Source organism: Erpetoichthys calabaricus, chromosome 16 (assembly GCF_900747795.2).
Source record: "Erpetoichthys calabaricus chromosome 16, fErpCal1.3, whole genome shotgun sequence".
Lineage (NCBI taxonomy): Eukaryota > Metazoa > Chordata > Cladistia > Polypteriformes > Polypteridae > Erpetoichthys > Erpetoichthys calabaricus.
The window spans coordinates 71,021,963-71,036,920 of NC_041409.2; the positions used below are offsets into that span (position 1 = coordinate 71,021,963).

The window sequence follows — 14,958 nt, forward strand, 5'->3', positions numbered from 1 at the left end:
GAGAACGTTATGCTGTTACATTAATGTTCTTACCATCTCGTGATGAGTTTGAACACTGAGGATCATTTTGTCATTGGAGTCAAAATGATGTAAAATCTGTTAATTGGAGCTGTGACAAAGAAATTCTGGAGTGTGTATTTTTTGCTAAAGCTTTAAATGGTTAACTTTCCTATTGTGTGTTCTTTTAAATTCACTCCTTTTTTCGTTCAGTTTGCTCCCTTAATTTTATTTAAATACTGGCAATTACTGACAAGAAGAGCAGACCCTGGTGCAAATGACGCTGAATGTTAAAGTGGAGCTGCTACTTCAGTGTCACATTCACCTGCATGAAGGACATTTGCCGCTGCCTCCCTTTTATCCGTCTTCAGGGTCAACTCACCAGAGGTTGCGTCATTCCTGGAGAGTCTTTTCTTTCTGCAACTCTCTGAGGTTCATTTTAGGTTGTTTTTCATGGGTGATGCTTCGTCAATCCCAGACTTAACTTCTACAGTATAAGAAAGCAAACTTTGAAGCATCCAGAATTATTCTTGAGACCTCCACACACTCTCCCTGCGTACTTGCTGTGTGTTTTAAAATGCCATGTGAACTGCTGATGTTTAGTCCCCAGTACTGCTGGGTTAGGAATTGACGCTTAAAGTTGGCTTAAGTGAGTTAGTTCACAAACACGGCTGTGTTTACTATTCAAAATTTCAGTCCTTGTTCCCGAGTTCTGATTTGTTCATTGCAAGTCCACAATGGTAGCTGTTTTGATTTTCAGCCTGGCTCAGTTCTAGACTACATATATTCATTGTAACTCCTGGTTTCCTCCAGTCATGGGCACTCTGTTACATTAATGGTGTTAACTGAATTTCAGTCTCCAGGGTGCATGCCACATGATGTACAGTATATTCTTTTGTTTTGCACCTTACGTTTGCTGAAGCTTCGTTCTAAGAGCTCAGTTCTCAATTAACTGGTTTGCTGATTTTTAGTTCCTAAGGGTCAGCTTTGTTTTATGCATTTCCTTTACTCAGTATAGCTCCTTGTACAGCCAGTATCGTCACAAGGATGTTTACAAATAATGCTGCAATACATTAAAATTAAACAAGTTAAAATCATGCCTATAGAACAATCAAAAAATGTCCAATGTGATATACACAATACAAATTTCGTTCTGCTGAAGATGTTGACGGTGCTGATTTGTAGGCTCCAACTTGGCGTTACCTTTAGTCGGCTGAGTTCAGGCCTGAGCTCCGGTGTATTCAGCTGTAAAGGCGGATGTTTAAACAGTGATTAATGGCTCAAAGCGATTTCAAAAATCCTTGCTCTGAAAGTGCATTTATCAGTAGAAAGTGCTGCCTTAGCAACAGGGGCTTACCTTGGAACAAGATGGCCTTTTTTGGCAGAGCTGCTTGCTTCTTCTTGGCAGGCTGGACCCTGTTCTGCCACTTGTTGACTACTGGGAATTATAGCTGACAGGCACTAGGCCAGTCCACATGCAGCCCAGGGCCTTTTCAGGTAATAAAGAGAGGCCTTGTTGGCTTTGAGCCCAGGTTAAGGCTGGGCTTCACCTGGCAGCAGTCTTGGAATAAGTGCATGCTCTCTCCTTTCAGTGGCACCCATTCAAGTCAAACCCAAACACACCACAGAACCCCAGCCAACAGGCTCTGCCCTTCACACTTTGCCATTCTTTCTGCAGGCAGTAGATTCATTATAGCTAGCTATCCATCCATCACTGAACCTTCTTATTCTGACCGAGGGTCCTAGAAAGCTGAACCTATCCCATCAGCATCAGGTGCAGTGCAGTAAAGGGGGGTGGCAGCCTGTCACAGGTCAGCACCCGCCTACCTTAATCTGCTAAAAAAACACATGTAGACAAGGGGAAAACATGCAAACTGCACACAGATAGTCAGTCCATTGCTCTAGCCGCTGCACTGCCTTGTTGTATACAGTCGGTTGTAGCCCATATATGATGGAGTGTGTTAATCAGCAGCCACTACAGGGGGTCATTTAAATTTAAACATCAAATCATATAAATCTGCCCGTGTGTCACTAGTAGTTTAAGTGGACAGGAGCAGACTGAATGGCAGAGTCTCCCATAGGCCACACAGTGCAATGCTGCGGATAGCCTCAGTTTGGGCAAAAGAAGGCAGAATGAAGAGTTAAGCCCAGGTTAGATTAGCTCATCGTGTGCGATTCTCAAAAGCCTGAGCCCACTGCTCTTGGCTTTTGAGTAAATAGCAGGTTAACAAGTTTGGCAGCTTGCCCCAGTGCTCACCATGGTGAGAGCCAACAGTCCTGTCAGCTCTGACAAAGCTTGAAATACCAGACTGGCCTCCCTTGTCACCAGAGCCTCCGGTAAATGTCTTTTAAGCTACACCCTGTTGCCAGGAGATTTTGCCACGGGTGACTTGTCAGCCTTGCTGTATTTGGGTGAAGCAGGGCTGGGGACATTTAATTTGGCTATGGAACTCAAGCAGTCAGGGGCCGAGGACCACTGTATGTAATAAAGCTGCTGACAGCTGATGTGGGATGCTGTGTTGTGAAGTGAAAATGTTCAGGAGAAACTCACAGTTGTCCCAGTTTATCAGGTGTGGCACATGTTGATTGTGCAGGTTCCAAGATGGCTGATCGGGCTCTCTTCAACCCTGCTGGGTATATAGAATGTATTTGAGAGACATCACAAATGACGCGAAAGCAACAGGGAAGAAGGGTTGAGTGCTGGCAGGGAGACACAGGAACAGAGACCACCCTTACCTTCACTGTGTGGGCTTGTCACTGTGATTTATGAGTATCCACGTGTGCTCAGAAATGATCATTACCCATTGTCATGATAGCTCGGGAATATTCGCATGTTACACAATGTCAAGTGAGACTATTTTACATCTTTCTTGTAATTTATTATGTCTTAGCCTTTATCCTTGTAAAAAATAAGGCACTCAAGTCTGTCTCCAGAGCAACCCAGCGCTTTTGTGCTAAAACCAGGCAGAGCAAATCAAAAGGGAATACCACCGAGTCAACGGGGTTAACTGGCGTCCACGACTCTGATAGCGCCCCCCCCACACAGAGTTACGTAATGACTCCCACGTTGAGCAAACACTCCACCTAGATTGTAAAGCTCTTAAATGCAGCAATACGGCTGTTTGCTTTTCCACTTGAACCTCAGAGAGTGAGGGAGTTCCCTGGGTGACCACCCTGTCTGGGGGGGGGGGGGGGGGGGGGCAGGGGGGTTGTATCCTTTGCCTTTAATTCAGCAGTTTCCAGGATCTGACAGTTGTAAACTTACGTGTCATCATTCATCCTGGGAGGGTTGTTCTGGTTGACTGAAGGGCAGGTTTCGCAGCCTTGAGAGAGATGCAGTGACGTCTCACTATGGCTGTTCATTGTGGTAAATCTGAAGACTTTCACATTTAACAGGATCATTAAAATGATCACTCTGTGAAGTAGAACGGTGACATCTTCACCTTCCATTCAGTTGCCCTGGTAGGGTGATGGTGACAGACCAGGCCACCCTAACCTCCAATGACTTTCTCCAGCTTCTACAGGGGGAATTCTCAGTGAATCCCAGGCTAACCAGGTGATGTAGTCCTTCAAGTGTGTCCAGGTACACCCCATGAGAGGCCCCACCTTGAGCACACTACTTATATTCCCAAACAACCCAGCTTGTACCCTGTCATGGAGAGTGGCCTAACACTCCTGCCATACTACATGTACTTCTGATCTTAAGTGAAATATTAGCAAGAATATTATGAAAAAATAGCAAACTCAGACACCAGTTAGGTAACACACTCGACCAGTGCCATCTGGCAGAATCAGAAATGTTGATTTGGTAAAATCAGACACAGAGGGCAGTAATGTTACAAAATGGTGCATGTCAACTTCATGGAGATACAAGTATAAAAAAATGGATAGCTAAAAGTATCAACACAAAGCAGGGAATAGTGCGTGGCAAGTCCGACTCCTTGGATGAAATACAAAAACTGGGTATGGAGGCGGCAGCCTACAGAAGAGAGCAACAAGCTCACAAAATGGGGTTATGTAACGGGGATCTACCAGGGTCAAATGCTGAACAATTACGGGAATTTTCAGGGATCTGAAACAAAGAAATGATGTCTCACACCATCGTACGGAAATTATTGAATAGCAAAATCGGGAATCTAGTGGATCAGACCTGGCAGTGGGAGGGTGTAACTTTACAGGATGGGATTAGTGAATTAAGGCATTAATTAATTGCATTTATATGTCACTTTTCTAGCTTACTCAAAGAGGAGAGACATTTCTGCCACCACCAAACTGCAGCATCCATTCTTGCGCCAGAACACTCACCACACTTCCACACTTTAGCTGTTTACTGGTGAATGGGTAAGAGATAGTTATCTTGTCAGAAATGGGGATGATTGGGGGGGGGGGCAGAATGGACAAGGCCATAGCCAGGACATCAGGAAACTCCCAACAGGGATGCCCAGGGATCTGTTATGACCCCAGAAAGTCAAGATCTCACCTTTACGTCTCATGCAAAGGTTGGCACCATATTTTACCACAATGTCACTATCACTGAGCTGGGGCATTATGATCTGCACACAGACCACAGGGTAAGTGCCCACTGCTGGCCTCACAAGCAGCAACCCAAGCCTTTCCTAGATGGTCTCCCATCCAAGTACTGGCTGGATCCAAACATGCTTAGCTTCCGATGGATTATCTGTTCTGAAGTGCAAGTGGTAGAGCTACAGGCGATGACACTCACCACCATGTTGATGAACAAAACAGCACCACTTCCCATGGCCATAGCACCTTGAGTGGGCTGTTTGTTAGCATTTAAGATATGGCAAGAGGGTACGAGTTTCTGATGACCATAATACAAGATGGATTTGAGATAGTAAGGCTAACAGCTGGAGGAGAATGAGACAAAGCTAGAACGGGTAAAGGTGAACAGATACTTTGTAAAAATAGTCAGGTACATAATTCAAGTACACAGTTCAGATTATCTAAATATTAACAAGGTCTTTGCATGATGTTTGGTCACACAGTGTAGCACAGAGGTAGAAAAGACCATGAGACTTAAGGAGTGGCAGTTGTGAGCCTGTTTAAAAACACCAGCAAAATTGGTTTGAATGACAGCCAGATAATTACTGTTTCCAATAAACCAAGACAGGGAGGCATAACCAGAGGCAAACTATGTGGGAGGCAAGGCTTGAAAAGTGTGTCCGCAGGAAAAATGGTGTAGAAAGTGGGAACTGGGATAATGGAGGAAGTGCTGTTGAGTAATGAGATTTGACAGTATCACGCAAAGAAGGAGTTATGGGACGATGGGGCCAGACACTGTGCAGGTAATAAAGAAAACAGATAGAAAATCTAATGTTGAATTATGGCAAGGAGGTAATGCTGTACAACAACTGCAATTAGGTGCCACTGCAAAATGCTGGGATATGACGCAACATTCACAAACAGGACTTGGGGTGGAACAGAGCGGGTCCGGCCCTAGAAGGTTAATACAGTATTAAATGAAATAAATAGACAAAGACAACCCAGGACAGGGTACCAGTGCATCGTTCACACATATACACTCACTTGGTCACACTCATATGAGGAAAGTCCAGAGTCACCAGGTAATCTAACATGCACATCTTTAGAACCAAGGGAACCAACTGGAGTACATGGCAAGAGATCATTTTTCAAAACATCAAGAATAAGATTCTGTGGAGTACATACTGCAGGGCACTTGTGTCATTGAAAATATACTGTGTACCAAAAAAAGCAAGTCTGTAGAAGAACCAGACGAGGAGAAGATAAAACTAGAAAAGAATAGAAACTATCCAAGCCTCTGTGTGGTTAAGGCCGATGAAGCAATTTTACAGGCCAGGATCAGACCTCAGGTGGGATGCTGCTGTTGAACTTTGGGACCTGCTGAAGTGGGACACATTGAAGATAATATGAAGTGACATTAAGTGAAAGGATCAGACAAAGCAGAACTGGATACTTTTCAGGTGAATCTGACAGGGTGATAAGCCTTATGTCTGGAAAACAGGTGGACCTAGCAGGGTCAGTCACAAAAACTATGGAACATCACATTACAGGAGGATGTGGTGGGCTACCTTCTAGACTGAGTCAGAACACAACAGAGGGTGATAAAGACCCTTATAACGGGGTGTGACAAGGAAGGCACAGAGTGGGTCTGACATGAACAGAATATGGTGAAAAATATGAGATCTGAGACGAAAAATGATCTGACAAAGTAGTGGATACTGAAAAATTAAATTCTGTTGCTGTAAAACACCATGTTGATCGTGAGTGAGTGTGGGTGTGTGCACAAGTATGCTCAATAGGAGATTCTCAGCCTGTTCAGGGTGCTAGTCAACTGTATCTGAGAAAACCAGACAACCAGGGACAAATCCGACAAAGTGGAGTTTGACAGCATGAGCATTCCAAGAGCTAAATGTCATTGCAGAACTTGGTGGAGTCAGACAGGATATACAAGAGGATTTAAAGTCCAACACGTCTTAGCGGACAAAGGCTGGGCTCTAAGGTGCATTAGAGTCCTCGAGGCGGACGGATGCTCATCCTTCTGCCAGCGTGGCAGGTGCCTGCATGTGTGAATGATTTCCAGGAATGCTGTTATTGTCTGAAGAATGCTGTTCAGAGGAATCCATTGTGCTCTTTCTAAGGAGGAGGGACCTTAGTGTAATCTTTGTTTGTTTTTAGCTCAGAGGAATAAAGGTGCTGCTTTATGTTTAAATTAACTGGGTGTTCACCAGCAAAAGGAATTCCAAGCTGGAGAGTTTGTAGTCTGGGTAAACATTTGGCCATGAAGTGTGGGGTTCTGACATTTACAACTTCAGAAGAGGTAAACAATATGTGTCAAAAAATCTGTGAGACCCCAGCATTTCAGGAATGCTGGTGAGTTGTTCAGTCTTTGGCACAAATGATTTGACTGCTCGTACTTATGGCCAAACTGGGGCTCAGTCTTTTGAGCCCCGTATCTTGAACCATTGTGTCAGTGACTATCTCGTGTTATTGACGTAGGCTTTGCTGGAGCAAATGATGATGGGTCTAGTAATCTTTTAAAAACCTGAGTTGCTCAGTATGCTGTTTTAGTATGTTCTTGACTGTTACTGGTAAGGATTCTCTCAGAGGTACACTCCCACTCCCTCCCTCTAGGTGCCCTCTGTGAGATTTGAATCATATCTGCCATTATGCAGAGCGGCTGGTCTCTGGTTTATGGATCTGGGCTGGTAACTCGCCAGTTGGAATCCTGGCCGTGACAGAAGGAATGCTACTCTATTGGCCCCTTGAACAAGTCCCATAAACTGCAGTTGCTCCAGGGGTGCTGTGCAAATAACTGAATCTGTGCTGTGACCCCAAAACTCCTTGTTTTGTACTCCTACTGTTTTTGTTTTGTACTCCTTACGTCTCTGGAGAGTAAGTTGGGATACACGAAAAACGACAATTTCCTAATACAAGAAATTGTATATGGTGAATAAAGGATTAAAAAAAAAATCTGCCTTTTAGCTAAATGGAGCTCTCCATTAGCAGGTTGCAAATCAGCAGGCTCTTATAGCTGCTCACACGCACAGTGGTTCTCTCGTAGTCTCATGTGAGTCCTGGGCTGGCACACACAGACATCTCACAAAGATCTGCACACTTGCCGCCCTTTTGTGTTTGGTGACCTTTTTAAAAGTCAAGCTACACTGACTCTGAAGGTATTTTCAGGGCTTTGGGCCACTGTAGCATTTTAGCAGTTCCTCCTCAAAATTCTGACTTCCTCTTTCTTACCTAATTTTGAGAGTGTAAGTGAACTTTCTGAAAGGGCGTCACTGAACGCCCACTGCAAAGACCAAGCTCAGTGAAGCTTGATAACATTTGTCTTGGAAAGCCAGTTTACTAACATGGAGACAGCTGATTGTACAGAGATGAATCTCACTGTATTTGGATCCAGGTTTGATTCTCTCCTGGGATAGCTCCTGTTTGGAGTCCACACGTTCTCCCTCAAGATCATGTTTCTCTGGCTTCTTTCCACAGCCTCGAAAAGATATGACATCAGGGTGATTGGCCAAGTGTGTGTGGGTACTTACAGTAAGTGTTCCCTGCAGTGAACTGGCTTTCCAGGCTGAACTGGCTCCTGCCTCAGCTTGCCAGCCTCCTCCAACTCTGACCAGCAAAAAGTGGGCAAATAAGAAAGGAGGATGGATCTCAAGCTTCTGTGTAGCTCTTAGCATGTCATAAGGACTTCCTGCGTACCTGGACGAGATGGGTCCCGATGGGGGATGCCAGCATTAATGGTCTAAGGTGAACATTTGTGGGGAGGAATTATATTAAAATAAGACACTCTGGCAAGAATATAGTCATATATTTATTAAGATGTAAGCATATTGTAATCTTTTTAGTTAGCCAGTAAAAGGTGTCATTTTGCTTGGCTTTTCTCTACATTCATAATGGCTAACACGGTATAACACCCTAGTACTACAGATATATTTATTAAGAAAGACAAACACACTTAGCTGATGGGCTCCATGTCCGTTTCCACACCACTTGTTCACTACTTAGTGGTTACAGTACTGTCAGATTTTTGCTTACCTGCTAATCTTGTATTGCTTGTGTGTTTCATTTTTTTCAGATAACTAATGAACAGTAGTGTTGAGGATGTCAATGTTTATTAGCATCACTCCTGAAACAATACACATGTTTTTATTGGTAATATATGTACTGTACTGTAGTGCTCCTCAGACTATATGGATAAACACGCTAAAAGTAAGCCGTTTCACCCACCATATTACTAGCATGCAGGCAGAGGCCAAAACATTCACTTTTAGTTAGAAACTGTAGGCTTTTGTAATAAAAATATTTAAACTCTAAACATACTAGTTCCCAGGTGTACTGGACCTACCTTCTCCTAAAGAACTTCTGTAGTCAATAAGTAAAATACATTTGGCAGTGTCTCGGGTTCAAATCCAGCGTCTGGTGATTGTCTGTGTGGGCTTGGCATGTTCTCCCTATATCTCTGTGGATTATCCATTTGGTCGTCCTCAAGTATTCCTAAGACATGAAGGTCAGGCTACTTGGTGATTCTAAATTGGTCCTTGCACAAGTGGTGGTTTGCTTGTGAGCGGACCTGGTGAATAACTGGTGCTTTCTCAAGGGCTGTTTTCCCATCTTGTGCCTTAGTACTGCCTGGCAACTCTGAATTAAATTAAACAGACTTGAGAGTGTTGTGTTTTCTTCCGGATTGTCCTTGCTGTTGCCCACATTGGCTAGAGACCCTAACCCACAAGTAGCCTGTACAGCCACTTGCAACCACTTCCTCCAACGCTTTTTTCACTGGCAGGCCTTCTCAAGTTTGTCTTGTAAAAGGAAGCTCGCCCACCATGCTCATCATGTGAAAATGTAAACAAAATAAAGCTTTCTAGCTGGGAAAGTGCCATAACTCAAGGAGCAGATAAGAAAGAAGTGCAGGTTGTGCAGTCTGACAGCCGCGTCATAAGTAAAGCTCAATTATCGGTCAGATTAATTTCAACTGTGCCACCATCAACATCCACCCAAACTGTATGGGTATTGATTACCTTATGGCAAAACATCTGGCAGACTAAACCTTATAAAAACAGCAGTACGCCTGCATAATGCCTCACTGGGACTATGACATCTAAATCAGAACTTATCTTTCTTTTTAATTTTCTTGCTTTATAGTAATTCCAATATGACCAAAGTGTGTGTGTATATTTATTTATGTGTTTACTTACTTACTTGTCTATGTATTTATAAATTTAAAGCACTTCTGTAAAAAGCCAAATTTCCCACTGGGGACAAGTAAAGTTTGTTCTATCTATCTATCTATCTATCTATCTATCTATCTATCTATCTATCTATCTATCTATCTATCTATCTATCTGTCTGTCTGTCTGTCTGTCTGTCTGTCTGTCTGTCTGTCTGTCTGTCTGTCTGTCTGTCTGTCTGTCTGTCTGTCTGTCAAAGCAAAGCATCTGAAGGGATATTCGTGAAACAGAAAGCATTTAGGTCCTGAATTGTTGCCTGAAGAAGGGCCCTCAGCTGTCTCAAAAGCTTGTGTATTGTAATTTGTTCAGTTAGCTGATAAATGGTGTCATTTTGCTTCACTTCTCAATGCATCCATTATGGCTAACATGGAACAACACCCTAGTACTAACTCCCAAGGACCTAAATTTAACATTTCATTGGGGATATGGTTTGGGGTGTTCATAAGCCAAAACATCACATCACAGGGCTAAGAAACCAGGAGGGGAGATACATGAGGGTATAATGCTTGCAGGGGAAAGTGTGGGCCTAAAGTTCAGAGATGACAATTCAAATGGTGTACATGAAAGTATGGAGCATCTAAACCTAAGCCATACAGCAAAGGAACAAGTGGGCTGAAGAATTCAAGGGTCTAATGGAGTGATAAGTCTTGATGACTTAAATCGGACAAATGAAATCAACTGTTGGTCTGAACTATACAAGGCTAAGACTTCAACAAAGAATGAGGTGTGTGGGCCTGAATCTTTCCAGGCAAACTGTTCAGAATTCAAGGACCACTGCCTCGATCATCAAACCTACGTTTACCAGGTTGAGGTTTAGGGGCTGGAACTCGCATGCAGGGTGAGTATATGGTCATCGCTAGAAACACTCACTGTGTAGTTTTAATGTCAGGTGACTTCAAAATTGGGACAACAAAGCTCTAAATTTAGATATAAGATAACACAAGACAAGTTTGAAGCTAAAGATTTTATTGCAGGAAACTAAAGACTGTTAAGAAATGAAGGAGCAGATTACCTCATAGTTTAGAGTGCAATGTCCTGATGTTGCCTTGTTGGCAGTGTACCTGGCAAGTGCTAAAGATGCCATGGGAGTTCTAACAGAATGGTGCTCAAACTGTCCTCTTTTCTGCTTTCAGAACCGTCCCTGGTGGAAGATCAAAACGATAGTTCACTGCCCATTGGTTGTTCCACCAAGGAAGCGTTATGCCTGGGTTCAGCTTGCAGGGCACAAAGGTAAGGCCCAGAGGAGTTAAAGAGTAAATGGAGAAGGGTGATTGGGTGATGTTATAAAAATGCCTTTAAATTAATTTGGGCAGGGATCAGTGGCTTTTCTGTCTTTATAAAAAATTCATAAAAAATGAAAGTAATACATACAAGAACACCACTTCATGTTTAGGCTCCAGGCCTTTACTAACAGATTGGCTTCCTAACGTTGTGAAACAACCCATTACCCCACTCCATACAGTAGATCATGCACTCACCTGGCACATGGATGGCAGGCCATTTCTGGGTTCAATGCAGTAGGAGTTAAGTGTATTTCTGAGCTTCATACTTCATTCTTTGAGGATTTTCACTAAAGATATACAGATGCACGCCATTAACAGGTATACCTATCTGGTAGTGTCATTTCCTTGAACTTTATTGGCTGTCTAACAGCTCTGTCTCTCTCACAAAGGTTGTGCTAATTTCTCCTCCAGGTAGCTTCAAAGCCGGGGAGGAAGGAACCATTCTGAAGAAGTTCAGCGAAAACGAAAAGGCTTGCTTTGAGAGGCTCATGAATGACATCCTGCATTCCTACGTGCCAAATTACCATGGGGTGGTAGACAGAGACGGAGAATCCTTCCTTCGGCTGACAGATCTGCTGGCCGAGTTTGATGGGCCATGCGTCATGGACTGCAAGATGGGAGTGAGGTGAGAAACAGACAGGTCAGCAGGATGGTGAGCCTAACACATGGGTGTAATATGTGCATTCATTTGTATCGGAATACTGTACTTCTCCATGACTGGGTTTGACAGGATTGTGGGACCATGCTTGAGTGTGCTCTTATTTACCCAGCTCTTGGCTTTAGTGAGTAATTATGGTTGTGTCCAAGCACCTTTTGGATCTTCCTCAGATATTTGCTCAAGCATGCCTTCTGATTTTACCTTATGTGTTCACTCTGGTTCTTCTACTGACTATCACTTTCGCTCACAGTGGTGTCTTCTGCTCCTACTTGCGGTGATTCTTTTACACACATCTCTGTTTACATGGTTCTGCTCCCATGGATGTATTGTGGGTATTTGCTGGCTCTTCCTTAATGCATTATATGATGGAATCTAGTCATGGTATCCGAGTTGCCCACTTTCTTATTACTCTTGTGTGACCCCACTTGCTTGAACAACTGTTGCTGTCTCACTAGGTTCTGTAGAGAACAGCTTTGTGTTTGTGCATCAGCTGTTCACCCTGAACTTTTCCTGTGGTGACGGGTTTCTGATTCACATGGCGGTCACCTTGTATCATCACACATACCATCTTTGATTCTGTGTGTGATGCCAGCTCACATGCCCATGACTGCAAGCTGATGCATTATCTGTAGGTGAAGAATATGGATGAGGATGTAGATGTAGAGGATATAGAGGAAATTATGATTTATCCTACTTGAAAAGGCTACAAAATATATTAACACCTACCCATATTTAACATAGAAAACACTAACTAAATATTTATTAAATAATTAAATCAAATAACAAAAACTATATAACATCATACCACATAAAGAACAAGGTCAGCAAAATGTAATTAATAATAATGAAATAAAGAGACAAAAATATAATTTAAAATATTAAAACAAAAAACAGAAGAACAACAAGGTACAGAAAGAAATGTTAATTAACAAAGTCAACGTGGTATCCAAAAATGAAATCTTACAAACAGAATGAGTGGTCAAAACCAAAAATTAAACCAAATCATAACTTTATATCAAAAGTCCAAATTTGCAAAACTCAAAGGAGAAACTATTATAGTAACTCAAAAGACAATCCAAAGGCAGACCAAAAGACCCGACTAAAACAATAAAAATTAAACGAGGGGCCTACTTAGGAGCGGGGGTTACATCTCCACAGCTGCTGAACAAAATGCTGTAGCAACTGGGAGTCTTATGTAGTCCTTTCAGAAAACTGTAGCCTGAATGACCACAGCAGCTGAGAGTCCTAATTCAAAGTGAGGCCTTGTCAATACACCAGGAGAGAATACAAACTGCAAAATATAACATAAACCAGACACTGGTAAGTTGTAAGATTGGGAAAAAACAAATAAATACGAACGATTAAATGCAGACAGGGCTCTGCACTCTGATCAGTGGATCACCTGTAATACTACCCACTCCCCCTCCTCACTCTCACACACCCCCCCATACAAACCCGCCAAACCTGCTCTGCCCAGTGCAGCAACAGTCACAGCCTCTGGTCGGAAAGAAATTCAGAAGATTTTGGGAGTGCCAGAATGGACGTCTTGAAGTATGAATTCCTGACCCGCCTGTCAGACTGTTTCCTGCCCTTCCGAGAGGTACCACTTTTCACAAGCTAACCACAGGTTTCCTGAGCTGACATAAAGAGCTGGGCTCACACTGTGATCCCCGGGCCACTTCCTCTGCAGAACACCAGATACCATCTCTCATATGTACACAAATCAGTAATAGTGTAACAAGTGTGCAAAGAATATAACAACACACACATATGCAGTCATACTTTGCGATGCCTTAAACAAACACACAAGTACAGAAATTTAACGCCACACACACACACACATGCAGTGGTGTACTGCTGTTCAGCGTGCTGTGCTTATCTCACAGATGCACACACAAGTCACATTACACCTGACTCACTAACACATGACATAGCCAAGTATGCATCGCATGACACAACATCTTAATTAAACTCACAAATTCTCTTATGACACACACACGAAGCACATTAGCTGACATGGAGAGTGCACACACCTGAGGCTGTAGAACTAACCACTACACCCCTGTACCACAGTATGATGCATATGCCATCCTAAATAATTGAATAGCAGTGAACACCTATTGTGAAAGTGATGTTTAGCTTATACATTTTGGTTTAGGTATGTCACCCTAACAGGCCATCTAAAGCAAGCAACTGGCCTTAATGGAGTCCATAATTCAAAAGAAGGGAGACATGTTATCTTAAGAAGTAAAGGTGAAAGGTAAAAGTGATGTTCTAAATCATACTGACACCACAAAACCTACAACCATCATAGGCAAACACATAACAATTCTATGTTGTGAAAAGAAATACTAGAAAGGCTTAGTACTAGGGTGTTGTACCGTGTTAGCCATTATGAATGTAGAGAAAAGCCAAGCAAAATGACACCTTTTATTGGCTAACTAGAAAGATTACAATATGCAAGTTTTCGAGGCAACTCAGGCCCCTTCTTCAGGCAAGATGTAATTACATGTGATTACATCTTGCCTGAAGAAGGGGCCTGAGTTGCCTCGAAAACTTGCATATTGTAATCTTTCTAGTTAGCCAATAAAAGGTGTCATTTTGCTTGGCTTTTCTCTAGAAAGGCTTAGAAAGGCTTAGGGTCTGGTGAGATTTAATATTAATGGATTAAAGGGGTACTAAGACACTGATAGTTTTGCCAAAGGAAGAGTGTAAAGCAAGCTGAAAGTCTTTCATGGTCATAATATAGACACATTTCTTGAGCTCAGCAGAGTTTCAATTTATCCAGCTTGCAACAACTCGAAATGGCGGTGGGCCTCAAAACAAGAATCAGACCATACTGGTCTAAATAAAAAGTGTAGACCTCACCTGCCCAAAACAGAAAAACAAACTTTGAGGCCTCCAGAGGCCATGAAGAACCAAGGCTTATATTCACTAGTAAGAGGAGCAAGGAAACCACATAAAACCCAAAAACCCAAAAACCTCAAAAACAGTGTTCATTTATAATTATTTATTTAAGAGAAATTTGAAAACAAGAATAAAAGGAAGTTAAAAAGATTTGTCTAAAAGAGGCAAGTCTAAAGATTTACAAAGCTGCATCCACAAACCAGAATGAAATCCCAAAAATGTCCATAAACCAAAAAAAAAAAAAAAACAGAGACAAATGCACTTACAAATACAAAAGTCTGAAGTTAAAATGTATAATATCAAAAAGAGAGCTGGACAAAAGTAGTGAAACTAATGTCTAAGTGAGGAACTAAAATCTGTCCACCAACTA

The 14,958-nt window shown here is 42.5% G+C and overlaps 1 protein-coding gene across 1 annotated transcript in view; it reads left to right on the plus strand.

The window, feature by feature from the left end:
- The window catches only part of itpka (inositol-trisphosphate 3-kinase A), a 50,648-nt gene that overhangs the window by 21,672 nt on the left and 14,018 nt on the right, over positions 1-14,958 (plus strand). Inside the window, exons 2-3 of the mRNA XM_028821254.2 lie at positions 10,874-10,970; positions 11,435-11,648. Coding sequence (XP_028677087.1) covers positions 10,874-10,970; positions 11,435-11,648 — 311 coding nt within the window. The remainder of the gene's footprint in view (positions 1-10,873; positions 10,971-11,434; positions 11,649-14,958) is intronic.